Genomic DNA, 21,944 nt, shown 5'->3' on the forward strand with positions numbered 1-21,944 from the left:
TAATATGTCTCGGAAGCACTGTGGCAGGGTAGTCACAGAGTGAACCTCTCACATAATGCAAAGTGTTTGGTAAGTCTACAGTTATTGTGATTGTTAAAGGAAAATGTTTACATTTGTCCCTTCTTTGAAACTCAGGTTTGGTTGTTTTGTATTTTGGTTTGTTTGTTGTTTTTTTTAATGAAATAACGTCGTTACTATGTTTTCTAACTGAGTTTCCTTCTCTTTGTTTCCTTTATAGTTATGTTTCGCTTATATGATACAGATGGAAATGGATACCTGGATAGTTCGGTAATGTTATTTATGCATTTTAATGCATTGTAAATGTGTGTCATAATGGAAAAGCTATACAAAACTGCATTAATCCAAATCAAGTTTATATTCATCCTGAATTAAAAGCAGCAGTATAAGCTAGAGTCAATAAAAAATTAACCCATTTTGAAAGTAACTCTTGAGTTTTCTTTTCCTTTAAGCTGCTGGTTCTACAGCTGTATAAATTTTCAAATGCCGACACTGATATCATGAAGTCCTATTCTATTGTCTTCCGATTTTTAATCATATTACTGTACATATATGTACTGCACGCATTAATATGATTCCTAAAATTCTGATATGCTGCTGGGTGATGTGTGTGGAAGCACCATTTATAAAGATTTCATGAAAAGGGGAAAGTGTGAGAGTCACACAGTGGATACATGTGGAGAGTTTCATGTTGTTATAAAGCATTGAAGAACAATATTAAATAAAAAGTTCTGAGGAGTAACCCAATCAGATTTTTGAAGGAAAACCGTAGATATATCGATCACTTTATAATTGTAAGTATTTTTTTTCTTGTAAATGTTAGCTAACAGAAATAAGTATTTTATTGGCAGCTTTTTTTTTTTTTTCCATCTTTTGTATTTCTCTTCCATAGCATGGATTGGTAAAGAGGAGTGATTCCCATAACTGATAGGGGAATAGCGAAGCTAAGTTACAGAGGTATAAAGTAAATACTGTATCATAGGTTTAGGCAATACAAAATATTAATTAGATAACTAGTGGATAATAAATACACATGAGAATTCAGAGGGGCTCCAGATAAGCATTTGAGCATGTTTGCAAACCATATTGTGTATATGAATATGGAAAGCATTAGTGGTGTGTGATCGAGGGAAATTACAACACTGTAATGGTAAGAAAATATCTGTATTAGTTTATACGGTCCACTTTATGCCTTATTTCCATTACGAAGTTCTTAATTATACAATTGCTTTCCAAAAAAATGTTAGGGTCCTAGAATTTGAGGAACCTTACATTGTTATATCACAGGGTGGAGTTCAGATCATGAAACCAGTGATCGAATCAACATCTAGGAAGGAAGAATCTATTACTGCTTTCAACCCAGAGGCTGTCCTTTGGTTGTGGGGCTGCATTTCACCTCCCTGCGTGCTTTGTGGTCCATGCCTGATGTTTTGCTAGTGAAGCGGATTCACCTAAGAGTGGACAACTTCCAGCGTAAAAGACATTTCATTAGGAACATTGATGAAACAGTGTCACTGAATGCAATATGTTTTAATTACAAGTTGCTTGCAGCAGAATTTGTCTTTATAATATCGCATTAAATATTATTGTTCTTCTTTCATCTGTAGGAGCTGGAAAATATCATTGCTCAAATGATGCATGTTGCAGAATACCTTGAATGGGATGTTACAGAACTGAGTCCAGTAAGCATTCGTTCTGTCACAGGTTTTTAATGTTGCTAGAGATGGCGTTTAGTCATGTTGTGTTATTTCATGTCAACATGTGATTCTATATATTAGTAAAACAGAAAAAATAGTAGTCTGTGCTCTACTATGACACTGTCAATTAGCACTTTTGTGAGTCTTTTTCTGATTAAGTCTGATCTGTGAAACATTCTTGCTACAGTTTAAGGCTTTTCTTCAGTGTATGTAGTAATTAACATTCATAACACAACTGCTTTTTCTCTGAAAATTTCTTAAAAGTAACTACCTCTTATTTCTATTGTACATAGTAAGTACATAAGGGGACACAGCTTGGTTTGGGAACTTTAGGTGATAATAAAATGTAAATAGGAATATCACACTGCATATTCTGAACTGTCAGTACTCATTTTAATATAGGTGCCATACAAATAGTATTTCCTTACTTTTTGCATGCCGATGAGGGAAATGGAGAGTTGCTCGTGTCTTCATGCTTTATTAGAATATGGAATTGATGAGATTTTTTTTCTTAAACTGTATAGATCCTTCATGAAATGATGGAAGAAATTGACTACGATCATGATGGCACCGTTTCTCTAGAAGAGTGGATCCAAGGAGGAATGACAACAATCCCGCTCTTAGTCCTCCTTGGGTTAGAGAATGTAAGTATCAACATAAATGTGTGAAGATTATGCCTACATGTCAGCTGTGGCCCTCAGGGTAGTTTCTCTGTGGCCTATATAAAGAATGGCTTTTCTTTTTTTTCACTATGGCTGAATGACATGCAAAGGATGGAAGTCTTCAAAGTCAGGGGTATATTAGCATGTTTTAAGCAACACCAAATGAGCCAGCTCTGGAGTGGGAAGTTGTAAAAAGCTAATTAATTTGTCCTATTAACAGCATATTGTTAATTCCTAGCTGCAGTAGTATCTGTTAAGAATGTTTTACTGCCCATGTGTATGTTACAGCTGGTTTGGAGCAGTGTCTAGGCTTCTCAGCATGGTGCTGTGTTGTGTGGCCTAACCACACGGAGTTACAGAGCAATCTAGGTTGGAAGGAACTTCTGGAGATCACCTGGTCCAGCCTCTTATTAAAGGCAGGGCTGCAGATTGAGTTATCCAAGGCCCTGTCAAGCCCAGTCCTGAATAATTCCAGTGCGGTGGATGCCACCATTTCTGCAGGCAGCCTCTTCCAGTGTTAGTTGTTCTCAAGGAAAAGAGCTTTTTTTCTCAGGTGCAGATGGAATTTCTTATGCAGAAATTATTGCCAGTTGGCTCTTGTCCTGTCATGATACATCCCTGTGAAGATAGTTCTTCCATCTCTGTAACTATCTGAATAAACTATACTAAACAGCAATATCAAAGAGAACACTTACACCAAAGGATAAAGTGTTATTAAAGAAGAGCTTATGCTCTGTACATTTACAACTTCACATTAAAGATAAGACAGATGTAATATGATTAATTTTATACCAGTTCAACACAGCTGTTTTAATGCTGGCATGTTGCCGGTGCCACCTGCTGTCCTGTTTTTGAGCTAATTTTGAGCACATGCATCTTAGCATATGTTTCAGATGCTTTTCTGTTATTTGATATAACACATTTTTATTAATTTTTTCTGAAGTCTTTTTCAGATATTGAGGTGAAATAATTTCTGAAGTAACTTAGGGTGCTGTAGTTGCTCTATAGTATTTTATTTTCTCAAAGAATGGTCAGACTGAGACCTTCCTTAGGGAAATACGCAACAAAACAGTGCTTTTAGCAGAATATCTAAAATTCTTGCAAAATCTTTTTAATCAAATTACCAGCTAAATATCTGAATTGAGGATAACTTTCAGTACATTTGGATCACTGTAAGTACTATTTCCCTAATTCTGTATGTGTGATCGAGGAACAAAAATGTGAAATTACTTCCCTATCATTAAACAAAAATCTTTTTCAGGCTGTATTCCATTCCACAGAATTACTCTGAAGGCAGCAAATGCTCTCAAGCAATCAGTATAGCAGATAGCTGGTAGTAATTTTGAGTACAGATTTTTCTTTTGTGACAGGTAATGTAGCTGTTCTGAGAGTATTTTTCAGCATCTACACTTTATTCTTTCTAAATTTGAAACTTAAATTCCATGATAAATTAATGCAGATCCTTCTGTAGAGATTTATTTTCATATTAGAGCAACAGCTATGTAATTAGAAAGAAGGTATGTAAATGCATGTTATCAGATATTTTATCCTTTTGAGTATTTTCACTAGTTATTAGATAATTTATCTTTCTGTGTGTAGCTTTGCTATGGAAATAATAAAAATGCATTAAACAGTGATCAAAATTCTGTAGTCTGGTATCAGCATGGCCCAGTGTTTCTGTCATCAAGAAACACTGTGTGTTTCTTGTGTTGGAGAGACATAAATGAACAGTTGTGAAAAAATATGCTAAATATCTTTTTGATCAATAAGCATGGTTTTATTAGTTGAAAGCTGCAGTAAAATGGATGGGGGTTGCTTTCGATGCTTTTTTAATATTTTGCTTTACTGTGAATGAAGTCCATTACCTACAGAACTGTATAAGTTGCATTGCTAGTCATTTGCTAATGATTTACCAGGAAATGATGCCATCCTCCAAAAGGGCTCCCATTTTTCTTTTCGTGTTTAAAAGTGCTCTTGGTTTCTTAAACCACTCATGTATTATGTAGAGGAAAGTCAGATTTTTAAATTTTCCATCAAACCAACAAAAAGTTACTATTTCTGTTTGTACACAGTTATAAATGATCAAATCTAAGTGCATTTTAGGACACTGAAATGTTAAATCAAGAAAGTTAAAACTCTTTAATGCCTGGCCATTTTTATTTAACATTGTGTAAACTGATAGCATGCTTTTGATGGTTTTACAGCATCTAATGTGTTACCCAAGCTCTTCATTCCAGTGCATCCTTCCCATTAGTGGAATGCTATTTTGTGAAAAGAAAGTTCTTTCTTTTCACACACTGTTGTTAGATTTTTGCAAACCTAGCTTCCCAGGACTCTGCTTTCTGCCTGTTTTTCTCTCTCATTTTAGTTATGATAATGAAAAGTAAGAGGAGAGTCTTTTGGACTCAGTAATCAGATAATAAAGTTCTGATATCTCAGAATTTTCTGCAGGCTGACTGGTATGTGAAAATAAAAGGCATAACGTACTGGTTTATACTGCTTAGAGGTAGTCTCCACATGTTGAAAATAACAACAACAAAAAAACCCCCGAAAAACAACCAAACGATTCTCTCACATTCTTTTAACTTTAGTCAACTATGCTTGGCTCTTTGCTAAACTCTGACAATGATGAAATTTTAAATCCAAGATATCAATTTCAGAGCCCATCCAGTATGATAGTGACAAGGAATCGTCACCATGGTTTGTTTTTTAAAAAAATTTGTGATACCAGTGAATTCTGAGCTTGTACAAACAATACAAGATTCTCAGCTGGTGTAACTTTTTACGCTAATATCAGTGAAGTTACATTAATTTATTTCAGCTGAAGATTTGCCATAGTAGCTTCAGAATTCAGCTGCATTGTTTGTACTTAATCTTTAGTTTCCTCTAAGAGCTAGATAAAAAGGTCAGATATCATGTAAAAGTTTTATATTAAATTTAAAGCCTTTCAATCAGTTTTTATTACATACTATATTAGATGCTTTAGTTACAATAATCCCCCAAAAAAATCATATATGCATTTAAGTGAAATATAGAACTATATTATGCAAATATGAAAGAATAAACAAGTTAGTGTTTATAAACAGTGGGGTTGAGATAGCCTAATTTGTGGTTTGTGGTCTTTGGCCTGTGACTTCATCAGTAATCCCCTTCTGAAAGAGGCATGAGTGTTAGAGTGTTACTAGTAATATTGGCCAGACAGCTGTTGCCAAATTAAAAAAAACAACAAAGAAATTTTCCTGACTTTCCTTCTGATCTCTCTCTCTCTGCTCCCCACCCCCCCACCGCCCGCCTGTTTTGTAGACTTTCAGGAAACTCCTAGTGCTCTCTCAAATGTAGTTGAGATTACTGAATTAAATTAAAATTGTTTAATTAAAATTAAAAAATTGTAAAATTAAAATTAAAAAAAAGTTGCTGGAACAGTTTAGTGTCATGGAGATAAAGGGACAAAGAGCATCAGTAAGTCTCATTTCTCTAGGAAATCAACCAAAATAGCCAGTTTATTGGGTTTTATGCTTTCTATTTCCTCCTAAAACTTGTGTTTAGAGTTGCTGTGAAGGTAGAACTTAGAAATAAACACTTTTATCTCTGGGAATGTTCCAGGATAGAAACAATGTATTCTTATTTTGGTGCTTTTCAAGGCAGTTGGTGTGCTAAACAAACAATTTCAGTAAAAGACAAAGAATTTAAATAAGAACTTAATTGATTCTTATTCTATAGGGGTCCTGTGATACACATGCTGTTTGGACATTTGTTTTGTGAGAAGAGACCTTGAAATTGTTTACGTATATAATCTATTTGTACTTGGATGACTACGCTTTTCCCTCTTAGCAGTGGCTGAGGGTGTTCTGTACCGCAGAATTACAGGCCTATAAGAAGTTGGGGAGGGGTTGATTGCAAGGGCATGTAGCGATAGGACGAGGGGCAATGGTTTTAAACCAGAGCAGGGTAGGTTTAGATTAGACGTTAGGAAGAAGCTCTTTACAATGAGGGTGGTGAGACACTGGAACAGGTTGCCCAGGGAGGTGGTGGAGGCCCCATCCCTGGAGACATTCAAGGCCAGGCTGGATGAGGCTCTGAGCAGTCTGGCCTAGTTGAAGATGTCTCTGCTTACTGCAGGGGGGTTGGACTAGATAGCCTTTAAATGTCCCTTCCAGCCCAACACATTCTGTGATTCTATGATTCTACTGAAACTTTTGTCTTTAAGGCCCATAGTTCTTACTCCGAGGTATTTAGTTGTGCCAGTTTCATGGAAGTTGTTCCAAGAAGTTCTCTCATGAAAAGTGAGAATTTCACGAAGGAAAAAAAAAAGTAGGTAACTATAGAGGAAATTGTTATTTATGTGGTGCAATTTTTAATAATAAATGTATGAGGTAGAGTTTTTTTGCTGAGTGTCAAACTTCAGCCTGCAATTTTTCACAGTCCTCTTCAAGTTTCCAAATTTATTATTGCTTAAGGCAATAATTTGCTTGTCTCTCATCCAACACGGATTGGACAGAGATGTCCCTGCATTACTACTCCTTGTTGATAGTTACACTTTTGGTAAGTGGTCTATTCCACACTAGTGACCACTAAGCTATTTATTCTACTCCTCCACAGTAGAAACCTTTGGAATTTCTGAGCTTTTTATTTCATTCTGTGTTAATTAAAGTAGATCAAAATTGTCAGTGCAGTTTGAGAGTTACTCCATTGACTCTCCTAGCATTTCTTAAAATGTCCTCTGTAATCTGGTCACAAAAAGCTGCTTTAATAACGGGTTGCTCCTAAGGGTTTTTGTCAGCCCGTGAACACTGTGCCCTTTGCTAGAAGTTCCTCACATGCATGACATTATTCCACCCTGTTCTAATAAAAGCACTTGATTTCTCTTCTACGGTAATTCCATGCCAGATATTTTGGTCTCACTTCTCTTGTAACGGATCATTACTGTCAATTCTGTCAGTGATTGTACAAGAAGTAGGTATAAACTGCAAGTTCACGAGTGCTAGTTTGTAAAAAAACTCCCATGCTTTAGGAATGGAAAGTATTTTGTTCCCTCTTCACTGGCCACTAGATGTCATGGTTGCACTGTATCTGGTATTGTACAGTTGCTGAAAAGCTGCCGTAAGATGAGAGAGAAATTGTAACAACAGTAAATGCTTCATAAAGTCATCAATAATCTGAAACCAGGCCACTATGCCTTTCTTTTAAGTCACTAATTGTAATTTTCAACCCATTTCATCTTTTAAATCAAGGTAAATCTCAATGAGACAGGCACGTTTGTGTGGAAGTGTGACTATGCTTCAATTAAATCAGAAGGAAATACTCTTACAATCTTATTTTGGATCTTCAGGAAGCAAATATTGTGCTATTGCACTCAAAGAATTTAAAAGGTAGCTCTTTTTTAACCTTTTTGATTAATTATGGGAGTAATACTCGAGTGTGAATCCACACTTGGGAAATACTGCTTCCTACACTGTATATTACATTATTATATTGTATTTTTATAAGTCCTATCTCAAGTTTGGCAGGTGAGTTTTTTAAAAGGCTGAGGTGCTGATGAGCCGTATGCTATTTCCATATGTACAGAGGGCAAAACCAAGCCCCTGTTAGAAGAGGCTGTAGTTTACCCTCTGTGCCAGCTCCTTACCAGCTGGGAAGCGCTCACCCCAAGCGGTAACGGGAGCTATTTTACCAGTATCGTTTCATGGCATTGCCAGCAGAGGGGGTAGTTTTAATGCTTTGTGAGATTTCACAGCAGGAGGTGCTAAAAAAGTGCACATCTTTTCTTGACAGTGCTGCCTACTTTTATGCTGCGCTGGCTCCCACTTCTTTGCGGGAAGTTTGCAAATGCCTTTCCTTGCTGTGGTCCTTCCTTTCCTTTTGCCTGTGGGTTTGTAAAAGCCCAAGAGAAGTCAAGAGTAACTAACCTGTTCTATGTATAAGTGTAAAGTAAATGGTATTTCATGCAGGATACAAATTTATCATTATTTAGAATGTAATTTCTGCAGCATTGCAGTCTCTGCAGATGACAGGTGACTACCAATTTAGGGACAGGGAATCATGGTAGTGTGGCTAATAATAAAGCTTGTTTAAACAAATTCATTTCCCCTCCTGGGCTCCCTTTTCTATGCTGTCATTTTCTTATGTGCATACTAATGTTTAAGGATTTCTGGATGATCAGGATAGTACACTGGATACATGAATGAAGGCTGAGGAAGTGATTTTTAGGTTTTTTTTCCTTTCTTCAGCACGTACATGGAGACACATAAAATACCTCAGAAGTTTGAGGAACCTTACCGAACCCTGTCTCTTGAATGAGGTTAATCCCTCTGCAGTTGAACCAGAAGACTTAGAACACCCTCTCCCTAAACCAAATTTAGGTTAGATATTGGGAAAAATTTTTTCACTCTGAGGGTGGTAGGGCACTGGAACATGTTGCCCCGGGAAGTTGTGGATGCCCCATCCCTGGAAGTGTTCAAGGCCAGGCTGGATGGGGCTTTGAGCAGCCTGGTCTAGTGCGAGGTGTCCCTGCCCATGGCAGGGGGGCTGGAACTAGATGGTCTTTAAGGTCCTTTGCAACCTAAACTGTTCTATGATTCTATGATAAAACCTGACATGAATTCTTTGCTGAGAGCCAGCAAAGAACAGAACTGCATTTGTATTAAAAGGAGGTGCTTTGTGTATAATGGACACTGACTGAACAATACCCAAAGATCAGTCATAAAAATGTCTTCAAATCATGTAAATATTTCTAAAATAAATGAAAATAACAGTAAACAGTGAAAGAATAACTTAGTAGACTTGCTAACATCCTTCTCCCTTGGTTGCTTGTTACTGACTCTTCTCATAGAAAAGACTGAGCATGCTGGTATTCCATACACTCTGTAGCTGTTGTAAGAGGGCGTACTTGCTAGGATGAAAATTTATCAGTTATTTCATTACCTTTTTAAGTCTCAGAATCTTGAGTTTCGTGCTTGAAATCTTAAGATCTCTTTCGCTAACTTTATTTACTAATATCTAAAAAGCTGAAGTAAATTAATATTAAACCAGATTAGGGATGTGTAGCTAAATTCTGTGACTGCATAAAATTTTCCACTAATTCTAAGGCTGGCTCTTCCATGGTTGACTTGCTTTTTAAGGTCAGGTCCTTTTGACAATCAAATCCATGGTAGAAGGTTCAAGACCATAAGTTGAGAGAACCATTGTTAACAAAATAAATGTTACTATTGTCATTATATGCTAAAGTCTGAGTATGGCATATGGAGGCTTCATTTTCAGTGATGTATAATGAAGTGAGGAAGAGTTTTTTACTGTACCTGCCCTGCTTTGAGATCTTCTTAATGACTATTTGTTTTTAAACTCTTTCTCAGGATATGGAAGCAAAATGAGTGAATGTCAGTAAATGCACTGATGTGTCAGAATTCTGGATTTTATTCATACTTAAAGACTTGCATTGAAGGGGCTTTGTTTCACATTATGTCTTTTTTTTTTACTTGGCAGTGTTTTAAAAAGTTATGTGCATGCATAATCATATGCAGCACTTTATTGCTTATTTTTGGCAGTGCACAAGAGCAAAAATTTAATTTGCTATTTTCCAAAAGTGCATTGTGTTTATGTAATGGATTTGCATCAGTTGCAGTCTGTAACACAGTTAAGTGTTTTAATTGGCAGAACACCCACATCAAGACTTGTTTGTTTTTCTGATAAGGAAAATGCCAGCTAAGTTAGTCCATATGTTCTGTTCAAATAAGAAGCGACATATTCACATGTAATGGCCATTCTTTAAAAATAAAATTAAAATGAAAAAGTAACACAAAACTAATGTGGAAGAGGGGCAAGCTTATGCATAATTATGAATTTTTGTTAATTTTCATAAATAGCAAATATTTTTCTGAGGAAAGCTGGTCTGCTTGCATTTTAAGTGTTTGTGGTTTATGAATCTATCTTTTGATGACCTGAGTAAAGTTAAAATGAAAGTGTGCGTTGTTTACTGTTTTTTTCCTCAGAAGGATTTACATGGTCTTTATTGTCTAGTGAATAATTGTCTCCTTTCAGAAGACTTGAAACTCACATGTTATATTGTAGTTTACCAGTACTTCAAAGATGTGTGGAATGTGATAGTAAGATGGAAAGAAAAATAGAAGTTACAGAGGTCCATTTAATGAAATACATCCTCTTCAGCTGCCAGTCATGAAGGAGCTTGACACCCTTCTAGTACTTCACAGCTGCAGAATCTATTTCTGCTTCTTCAGGGGAAATTGGAAAACTTCCACACTCTTTGCCAGCCCGAGAATCCCACATTAGGCATCTGCTCTGCTGTTTCTGCAGAAAGGGGACCCTGACATTGCCCAGCTGTCAGAGATGGCATTTGAACTCCTGCTGAGAATGTTGGGGGAACTCCACTCTAGGCTGTGATCCTGATATCTCAATAGATAAAAAATATTCCAGCTGATTTCAGTTCCTTTTGTTTCTAGGTAATTTGTAGGAATTATTCAAAGTTGTGTTCTGGCTCAGACCTGGCTTTGAACCAAACATTCTTAGTTTCTTGGAGTGCTAATTTTTCTTCAGGACTTTTTCCTACAAGGATGAAGTAGTCTTCATCATCTTTGACTTGTCATTAATGGCTGACTCTTACAATAGAGCAATACTGATTTTTAAGGACATAACTCATGCAGCATACGCTAACATAGGAGAAAACTGATTTTTTTAGTAAAATTTATGTCCCCTGACTTACTTTGACTGTCTTTATCAGTGAAAACCATCATATTATTGAAGATCTAGTCAGGAACACTGTATAAATATGATGACAAGTTTTTTTATAGTTTGATCGGAGAAATCAGAAATTGGAGGAGAACCAGATGTTGATGTGGCTTCCGAGAACTAGAGGTTGATGTGGCTTCTTTTAGCTATGTGAAAATTTCTTTTTGGTAATGAAATAATCAAGATGACCATAGTGTTTCAGTAATACACAATGAAGAATCAAACTACTGCAGTCCATTTCCAGCTGACAGACATTAACTGCCATTGTTCCACTGGATGTTATATTTGTTAAAAATAAAAAATAAAATAAAATAAATAAATAAAAAACCAGTGATATTACATTAGGTTAATCTAATTTTTTTTTAAATTCAAAACCTCTGTTGATTGCAAAAAGCAAAAAGCCTGATGGCCGCACTTGCCAAGAAACCTGGAACTTACAGAATTAATTTAACATCTGTCCAAGTGCACATCATTTTAAAAACCTTCTAATAAGAGTGAGGTCTCAGAATTATTCCATTAAGAAGGAAAAGGAGAATCATGCAACTGAAAGCTTGCTTTCATAAGCGTAAATGATTTGATAATATTTTAGTTGTACACATGCGTTACAGTGAGCCCCTGAGTTGTAAGTGCCGATCAGTCTATTCATGCAAGATTTGAGCATAGTGCTGCAGTTAACTGAAAAATGTGGGCTTAAGGTAGGTATTATTGTAGTGTGGTTAGATTTCCCATTTCACATATGTAGATACACGTCCCTAATTCTAAAGGTCATTAAAAATACCTCTATATTTTTTTCAAAAATTCTTTTTATTGTTCATTTTGGGGAGTTTTACCTTCTAACCTGTGGCATCTTTATTTTTAGAATTAGTCTAGAACAAATTTTAATAGTCATTGTAATTTAGTATCAGCCTAGATTTATTGTTAGCATTGTGTTGCGGTAGTGACAGCAACCTGGTGTTTTTGTGAGTCGTTTTTGAAACACACGGACATCCATGAGCTTCTAAAGAGTTTTTTATTATGTCATTGCCTGTGTATTTAGAATGATTATACTGTGATCTGGTGCAGAGTATTAAATGAAGTAACAGCTTGTCTTTTACGTTCTTGAGTTAATCTCCAATTTTTATTGGGACTTATATTTTTCATTGTTTATTTTATTAAGTGAAATCTGTTTCTTTTATGTCCTGTGCAGAATGTGAAAGATGATGGGCAGCATGTATGGAGACTGAAACACTTTAACAAGCCTGCCTACTGTAATCTTTGTTTGAACATGCTAATCGGAGTAGGCAAGCAAGGTCTCTGCTGTTCTTGTGAGTATAAGCATTTCAGTGTCCATTTGCATACATGTCTATTCCTAGAAATGTTGCGCTCGCTGCATAACAAAGAACTAGTAGCTTCCCGGTACAAACCCATTGCCAGCACAGTGGTGTCTCCCTCTTTGTCTTCTATGCTTGAACACTCAAGGTTCCATTTTTAATTTTTTCAGGATATTGGGTTTTCAAAGCTGTTGTTTGAGGGAGTTTTCTGTATAATAATAGCTCTCAGTGTTAGTTTCCTTTGGAGTTTGCTGCTTTTTTCTTTCTTTTTTTTTTTTGTCTTTTTTTTTCTCTAACTGAATATCATGCTTATGTATTTATTAATAATTATTCTTATTCTTTAATAGTTATCAGCTTTACTAGCATCTAAGTCCCATATTTGTTTATTCAAATTTTGCACAGAATTCTTGTTTCATTAATTGTGAAAGTCAAAATCCCAGTTTCCCAGAAATCAAGTTTCTGTAACACATCTGAAGTTCTGTATATTTACTTGGTTTGTAACCATAAATCTCAGTCTTGCCATCCTTTCACACATTACCCAATTATAGATTTTAAAGTAAAGGAACACAGAAGAACTACTGCATCTAATTTGACCTTCATTAGACTATTAGATGCAGTTCCTACAGTTCAATTCCTTTTGTTATATCTATGTATCTCCTAATAATCTGTGTTTGACCAGCTCTTAACTTTTATCTTGAGAAACCAAATCTTCCTGAGATACCTTGTCTCTGTTTGAATGTTTCAAGAGATGGATGATCCATATCTTTCTTTTGTGGTGTTCCAATGATTGATCATCTTTTTTTAACAAAGACCTATTTTCTGATTTGAATGTATCTGGTAGATGGTTCCAATGATTGGTTCGTGTTATGCTCTGCTCCATTAGATTAATGATATCTTTAGTACCCACTGTATTCTTCTCATGATGGTATCAAGTCACCTTTCATTGTTCTCTTTGATAAATTAGTCAGTTTCTTAGTGTAACTTATTTCTCCATTTTTGGTATGAAAGATAGCCCATCACAGCTGATCAGGACTTTTCTGCCTGTACAGTTCTATTGATTTAATTTGAGATTAGTCTGAACGAATGAGGATTTTGGAATCAGACATTTCTCTCTTCTCTGAGGGCCACAGATCTCTTTAAAACATAATTCAGATGTAAATCCTTCATGTATAGGTTTTCACATCATAAAATTCCATTCACAATACTATGGGATGCAAGAGTTACTTTAATAAAATTCAAACAAATAGAAATTGCATAACTTCAGATTAATAAATGCTGATGACAGTAACTAGAATATATATAATGCTGAATTGACTATTAGATCTTGAAATGTTACCTTCCTTTATATTCTTTTATGTCAGACTGATGTAAACTCAATCCTTGTGAAGAAATATAAGACCTCTATATGTTTGAAAGAGAAAATTCTATTGAGCTAATAATGTAGATCATCTACTTCAGTAGTTATCAGAAATGTGCAGATGAGTAACACAAAAGTAAACGGTCCCAAAAAGACCAGCCTTTCAAGAGCTGTAATTTTCTCTGTTGCAATGTACCTCTTCAAAATGTATTTGTTATTGTGCTTGGCATTTACTTGGTGAGAACAATGGTCCCAGAGTATCTGAAGAACATCCACATGCTCTTTTCAGTTACTTCATGCAGCAAGGGGCATGAGTCTACTTATAAAACTCTTACACTATTTCCTTATCTCGCTAAGCTTTTTCTCCAATATATTTTCAAAGCACTGCTATAGATTTCATTATTTGCATTTTAGATTGTGTGGGAGGAAAAAAAAAAAGGGGAAACTGCAGGGGGCTTCACCATCCCTCCATGGTCCAATCAACAATGTTACTCCCTGCAGTTTGTCTGATTAATGGCTGCACCTCCCACTGGGTTTGTGTAATAGGTGCAAGCAAGGTGTTTAGAAGTACTTTGTGCTTAATTGCTCTCGAGGTCAAAAGCGTGAGACATGTACCATGCAGGGAGAAATTCATTCTCAGTTTTTAATAGTTGACTCTACTGAATACAGGTATAAGCTGTAGCGTTATTTCCTCATCTAGGCGGAGTTGTATAGTTGAAGTCAGGAGAGCTTTGCATTGTACCCTGGTGCTGGTGTGCTTTCCAAATGCAGCTAGTGTGATCTTTACAGACCCGATCAACAATAGTAGTTACCTAAAACTGGTGTGGAGGGGTTTGTAAAAAAATGCTTGTTAGGAGTTAGTGTTTGGGAAAGTAAGAGTTAAAGTTGGAGTGATTACATGGAATGCATGAAAACAATTGCTATCTGAAAATGGACTAATCAGCCATTTAAAATTTATAAATCAATAGAAGGAACAACATAAATTCATTGGCTTTTATTTTTGTGCTTGCCAGCTGCTCTCATGCCTATAGTTTGTGAAATATAGATTTCTTTCTACTAGCAAATGACACCAAACCATTTGGCAGTCATCAATTTGTCTTTAATATTTTTGTCATTTGGGAATTATTGTGAAAAAATTTAGCGAGCTCTGATTTAATTAAGCATTTCCTGTTATGCAATGATAGTGCATTCTTGGATTTCTCACTTGCATAATATTTCCTGTTCTAATTGGCCTTTTGTATTCCATGGAAAAAGCAGTCTAGTTTGAGTTTTCATTGACTGATTGGATTGATTATATAGAGATGGCATGCTGGTAATGTTTTTTCTTTCATAAAAATGTAGTCAGAAGCACCATTGTCTTGACATCTATTAATGTGTTTTCTTTTTTCAGTTTGCAAGTATACAGTCCATGAACGCTGTGTCTCAAGAGCTCCCGCGTCTTGCATCAAAACATATGTGAAGTCCAAAAAGAATACTGATGTAAGTTCGGGGTAGCATTAATTCGCCGTCTACCTGTTAATTTAGTAACTCTATGTATATCCACACTTTTCTTTTGCAGGTAATGCACCATTTCTGGGTAGAAGGAAATTGTCCAACAAAATGTGATAAGTGTCACAAAACTATAAAATGTTACCAAGGCTTGACTGGACTTCACTGTGTTTGGTGTCAGATCACAGTGAGTATACTATAGTAAAACCTTTAGCACAGGTTAGAGAGACAAAAATCTGCGTATCTTTTTTATAGCCTCATAATTCAAAAGGTCTCATTAATTTTTGTCATCAGGAATGGATAGTGTGCATTTAAGAAGTGGTATATGCAGAATATTCACAGGAGTCCTTAATTGTTGCAAGCAAATACACTTAAAGGTCCACTCTGCTTCAAGACAATATACAAATGGAAATAATATATGTCATTCTAAAGAGCCAAATTCCCAATCTACATTACAGAAAGATTATAAAAGGATTTTCAGTACTGGGGGAAGTCAAGGTCGCTGTGACACTAGGGCAAAATCCTAATTTGTGGTGTGCTGACAGGCAAATAAAATTGAGGACATCTGGTAGGATACAATGATTTCAAGTGTCTGGGAATAATAGCAGAGACATCTTGATAATATACTAATCTGTGCACCAAGTCTAATATATACAACTTTTGTGCGCTCCTTATTCAGCAGGAACCAATAACTGGAACTAATGACATTCAAGGAACACTGCCCTTATAAGTGAGATCTTCATGCTAGAAGGAGCAATGCCAGTATTTCTGTTCCTATCCGGGGCAGGATTTAAATCTGAATGGGGAGAGATTCAGCCTTCTTCTAGGGTTTTTGATTTTTTTTTTTTGCTGATATTATTTTTGTTATTGTTATAGAACAGCAGTTGTTTGTTCAGTGTTTTGTATAATAATATGAGACGAAGGCATTAGTGAATGTTTGTTTTCAACATACAGGTTTGGATGTTTTATGACATATTTTCTTAACACAAGAATACAAAATATGAAACATCATCAAAGAAAATAGATCCAGGATACTTTCAGTGATAAGCTGTTGTGATTACTTAAAAACCAATATTTTAGAAGAAAGCAAATATGTAGTCCAGATTGCTGTCAAAATTTGGATAATTTATGTAGAGTGTAAAGCACCCAATCCAAAATTTTCGCATGCAGATAATTAAGTGTAGGCAATGGCTATCTGTGTTTAGGTAGATAAATAAGAGTATTCCACTCTACATATAGAAGTGTTCACATCTGTATAATATGTGTATATCATTCAAGAAATACATATTATGTAAGGCTCCCTCTTAAAGTTGTAGGAAGTTGCAAATTCTGTACCTCATCAGAAAAATTATTTTCCCATTATTTCATGTGAACCTGGACCAGATTTTTAAAGGCCTTTTACCTCTCAAAGATACACATCAAGATTTAGAGGACTTCTATAAGAACTGATATTCACTGAGGAAATACCAAGGACTGATTTATCATTGAAATCACTGTGAAGGAAGAGGCTAAATTCTTTTGAAAATATCTTAGGTGCTTGTGTGCGTATTTAAATGTTTAAATATCTATCAAAATTCCAACTAAAAAAGAGCATGTGGCAGTTGGCACTGAGTTTTATAATTTTGGAACTGTATTTCTATCCATAATTTAAAGATTTTCATTTTCTGTAAAAGTAATGTTGTATTTTCAAAATAACTTTATTAGTATTTTATTCAATTTTTTTATTGCTTCGGGTGCGAAGTAGACACATAGGTGAAAAATAAGTATTTTTAAAGTTTTAAAAATACTGCAAATTATTTGTTTTTCAGTCTTCTATTCACATTTCCTGCATTTCTGTGCATTCTATATATTCTATTGCAATAACTTTCTTTGCTAATAGTAATAACTTTATTACTGAAAAAACCCAGTGTTTTAAAATTCAATCAGATGCATGATTTTTGAATGGATGGTTATATAATTATCATCACATCCTTCACACATTTTCTACTCTTTGTACAACACCACATTTAGGGCTTGTTGCTGACATATTTTTGTAATATAAGAGGATGCTAGTTATTACGCAACTAATTCTGAGCTTCTTTCATGCATTTTAAATATCTCTCCTTCTTACAACTTAATAAGGTCAGTTATAATGTCAAGTAACTGAATCAAATCCCAGAATTCAGAGGTGTTTTTCACTAAGGAGACTTGTTATACTGAGTTCTTAGCCAGGCCCATGACTATCTCTTCATATACTCTGTAGTTCTCTACCGCAGTCTTGTAAATGTTTTTTTCCTCGTTTTCCCTACAGCAAATATGGTTTTTCCTACTTTGCAGGCACCTGGTTGTGAGGGAGGTAATATTCTAAAGAAGCTAGGTTTTGGGGGTAAGGGATTTTTGGGGAAATGTATTTAAAATCTGCTAAAACATTGTTTTGAGAAGAGATGCATATTATTTTATTTCATTCTGTCAAAGTGTTATTTTCACTGAAGTTACGTATCTACTACCATTTCTGTTGTCTGCTATGCGCCAATTCTGTTGTCAAAGATCAACAGAGACTAATAAGAAGATTAAGCTATTTTTTCAGAGATAAGTTTGCATGCCACCGAGTAGCAAAGCTGCTAATTACCACTGAATGTGCGAAGATACTTTTATTTGATGTAACATGGCCTGGTGTGCATTAATTACGGTACAAGTAGCCTTACCACTGAGGCAGAGAATTAGCATGACAAATGATTTAGATTACAGGGCTACCAAAATACCCTCACAATCGAAACTCGTTAGACTTTTATTTTCTGTTGCTAAGTAACTGCCTGAAAAGGTAACTTTGCACTATAAATGAATATGGACAAGGCTAATATGAGGTGTCATTCAGTTCAAAATTCAGAAACGTTATGTCAACATTAACTGTACCAGATAACTTTGTGAAGACCATATTATTGGTAAAGCTTATATACATGAGCAACTGGTACAATTTTATTGTAATTTTAATAGAGTTCATACTGACATAGTTAAATCTCTAAGGGAAAATGAATCAGTCATTGTAAAAATGTGGTTTACAGATGCAGACATTGAACTACAGATTTTATAACAGCCATTGAAGCCGTTGAACTAATCCTGTATGCTACTTATTATACTAGTTAAATCACTTGTTAAGTAAGATTTTTACTTCAAAATTTCTCATATTTATTATCCTGATTATTTTTCTTCAGTACAAATGTACATGTCTTCTCAAAAAACGAAATATTCATCTCTACAGGAAATGCATGTTTACCTGAAGAACTTAATGCACAGTTTGTTGAATCAATGCAGAAATAGAATCATAGAACCATTTAGATTGGAAAAGACCTTTCAGATCATTGAGTCCAAACTAATAAACTTACACCAAATTTCACAATATGAAAGTGGTTTTTTATTGTAGCTATCACTAATAATATTTTGAAGTATACCAATTAAATGTGAATGCTTTGCATAATCCAGGCACACAACTGTGCCTTTGTACTGTATGACTGGATATATCTGTTGAAATATTCTAATTAGAGACATTGGATTGAGTTAAATCCTAAAATATCAATAAGAACTCTAGATTACTAATGCAAAATATTTCAATAAATATATCATTATTTGTTGGCATTTTATATTGATGTTACATTCACATTTTTCCCTTCCACCTTTTTAAGTGGAAGGGAAGTAAGCCAGCACTCTTTCAGTCCACAGACCTGAGGATATTCTTTCCGTGTTTTCAGAGTAGAACTCTACTCATGGCTTTCAGGAAAATTGGCTGAATGCTACGAATAAAGTAGAAAAAGGAGAGGAATTCAGGTTCCTCAGCAGTCAATGGAAGCCTGAATATTGATTCAATCAAGACCAAATTTTTCCCAATATAGCTTAAAGCTCTTAGATATTCCTACATTATTCTCTTATATTTCATAGATAGTTTCATAGATATTGCAGCATCACAATTGAATCGGTAGTGACTTTAATAACTTCAGGTAGGAAGCTGAGTTATATCAATAATGCCAAAGGCTGCCCTGAATTACCCTGGATTGTCCACTAGTAGTAGAACAGAAGTTCCTGACACAGTGCAAGAAGCTGTCTTCTGAAATAAAGGTTTTGACCACAAACATAACACTATGCTGATGTTACTGTTCTGCCATGCGATGTTCTCATTTTGTGTGCTGGACCACATATACGATTTCCAAACTGGAAAATACTTTTATCCACTGTTTTTTGCTTCAATATAAGTTCATTGGTTTTGTTAACCACAAGAGGCTTTCCAGTGCAGTGTGTTTCATCTTCCTTGTAGTACTCTAGTAAAAATTAGATTAATTAAGTTGGCCCCATTCTGGCATGACCAGTTTCTTAGACTTTAGTATTAAAATGTCTAACTTGAGTCTTCATTTTCTGTCTTCCTGTAGTTGCATAACAAATGTGCTTCACATCTAAAACCTGAATGTGACTGTGGACCTTTGAAGGACCATATTTTACCACCCACATCAATCTGCCCAGTAGTATTGGTGAGTTGTCCATTTATTTCAGATGTAATCCTCTGTCATAGGTAACAGCTATAATGATACCGGGATTGGCTGCCAGAGCATTTGTTAAATTCACAGAACTGTGTGAACCCTAAACACAATGGGTAATCCTGGCTGATGAGTTTATAGGCAGAAGTGTGCTTTCTCCTCTGCATATTGCATTTTCCTTCGTGTGAGAATGAACTCTCTGTATGGCATATTATAACTGAAGCTGACTCAGGTTTTACCACTTTACTCAGGCTGTACTTACCAGAAACTGTATAGGCAGAACACTTCTACATTTTACATCTTTTATAGATCCAACTTCCCAGAATAATGAAGTTATTCTTATGGATGGTTTTTGCTTGGGATGCATATTGTATATCTGCAATGCTGAGGTCTCTGATCTAAGCCGGAGGTTACCTAGAATGATGACACTGGTCTTGCAGTAAGCTATGCATCAACATTATGGTATATTTTATTCTGCAGTCGTGGACAGTAAATTTCTCTGTCCACAAAAACAATAACTCAATTCAATGAAAATAAAAATGCATGCTACGTGTGGGTTGTATAGAAAAGAGCTGACCAGTTTATCATGAAAAAAAGAACTTTGGAATTAACTTATGTATTCATATATTAAATTGGATGTTTTACGCTGATGAAAGTCATAGCATCATCATATTCAGAACAGACATGTGGTCCTCTTACTTTAAATATATTTCATAATACGAGTGAGAAGTGCTTGAACTTAAGAAAGAATTGTTTATTGCAGGGAGGAAAAACAAGAAAATATACCTTCTAATCTTAAACCTGTTTCTGAACAGTAAGAATAATATTCATACCTATTGTAAATTGTTTTCTGATTAATCCTTTTGGCCGTTTGTTTATAAATCTGCTAATGGATGGATGCTAGAGTTTGGCCCTCTACTTGAGTAAGCTGGGACTATTCCGTTGCTGTCAATGAAGGTAACGCAATGGAAAGCTGGCTCTAATATTTATGACATATTTTTTAACATTTTTGAAAAGTCTTAAGAGTAATTTTGTAGTTTGTCTGTAATAGTGTTTTGATAGTACTTGGACAAGTTCTGAATAATAAATGTAAAATATTTTTTTAAGTTGGTTGGATCATTACATTCTGCATTATATTATTTAACTTTCAGGATTTTAGGTCATACTTAAAAAGATAACATGTAGAAAGTAAGATTTTGTTATTGGACTGTTTTCATTTTATTGTTATTTATTGTTTACCATTCTTATAAACTGAATAAAGCCTCAGCATGAAATTTCATCTTCAATTATATTTGCGTAACTCCATTTTCTTTTCAGGAGAGGAAGAGGGATAGAGGAATTAAGATTTTCATTCCACAATTGGAGTTTAGTTAAGTTGTTTAGAGGATATATAAAACCACTTGAGTCAAATCACCCTTGAATAGGTTTGTTTTATCTGCAAATTTTGAAGGCATAAGCAGAAGTAAATATGTTTTCCTGTATCAGAATCATGTTTCAGTATTACATACTAATAATACAATATAAGACATGTATTTCAGCACAATGTATGCTGTTAGGAATGGAAAATATATTTTACTGTGATTTAATGGGAACTTTATAATTTCGTAGTATATTTGTTCATCTATTAGTTCTTCCAAAACACGTTAATATCCTGAGTACGCTTATATTACAAAAAATACATCAGTGACCTAGCAAATAAGAATTCCTCCTAGAAATGATTGATTACAGTGTACTTATTATTTATCTTAGTAATTTTTTTAATTAGTTTATCTCATTTCCTGTTATGGGGATTCCTTTTGAGAAGCATAATACTTCCTTCAGTGTGTGTGAAACCAACACTCTTAATAATGACAGCAAAAACAGTGAATGTACCCATGTCAAAATTGTCTAAAGATACAATAGTAAGTGTGTCTTTTAATAGGAATCATATGTTCAGATATATCAGATAATAACTTACAGTGGAAGGGCCTTTCACCTAAGACACACATTTAGCTTCAATGATCAGCTGAGCAATAATATTCTTGCAATGCTACATATATGTGGAAGGTAAAGAAAAGCAGATATTCATCATGCTTTCTGTATCAGGTTTATCCTTGGGTATTTTGAGGCACCAGAAAAGATGCCACATATCTCCTTCTCCCATAGAACAAGTTATAGGAATTGTGGGCAAA

At 35.0% G+C, this 21,944-nt stretch overlaps 1 protein-coding gene across 5 annotated transcripts in view; it reads left to right on the forward strand.

The window, feature by feature from the left end:
• Nucleotides 1-21,944, forward strand: part of DGKB (diacylglycerol kinase beta) — a 364,246-nt gene that overhangs the window by 98,236 nt on the left and 244,066 nt on the right. For all 5 annotated transcript variants that reach the window (XM_054192842.1, XM_054192841.1, XM_054192843.1 and 2 more), the window contains exons 7-13: nucleotides 239-288; nucleotides 1,626-1,700; nucleotides 2,240-2,359; nucleotides 12,303-12,420; nucleotides 15,174-15,262; nucleotides 15,342-15,458; nucleotides 19,669-19,767. In XM_054192842.1, coding sequence (XP_054048817.1) covers nucleotides 239-288; nucleotides 1,626-1,700; nucleotides 2,240-2,359; nucleotides 12,303-12,420; nucleotides 15,174-15,262; nucleotides 15,342-15,458; nucleotides 19,669-19,767 — 668 coding nt within the window. The remainder of the gene's footprint in view (nucleotides 1-238; nucleotides 289-1,625; nucleotides 1,701-2,239; nucleotides 2,360-12,302; nucleotides 12,421-15,173; nucleotides 15,263-15,341; nucleotides 15,459-19,668; nucleotides 19,768-21,944) is intronic.

This window comes from Rissa tridactyla, chromosome 2 (assembly GCF_028500815.1).
Source record: "Rissa tridactyla isolate bRisTri1 chromosome 2, bRisTri1.patW.cur.20221130, whole genome shotgun sequence".
NCBI classification, from domain to species: Eukaryota; Metazoa; Chordata; class Aves; order Charadriiformes; family Laridae; genus Rissa; species Rissa tridactyla.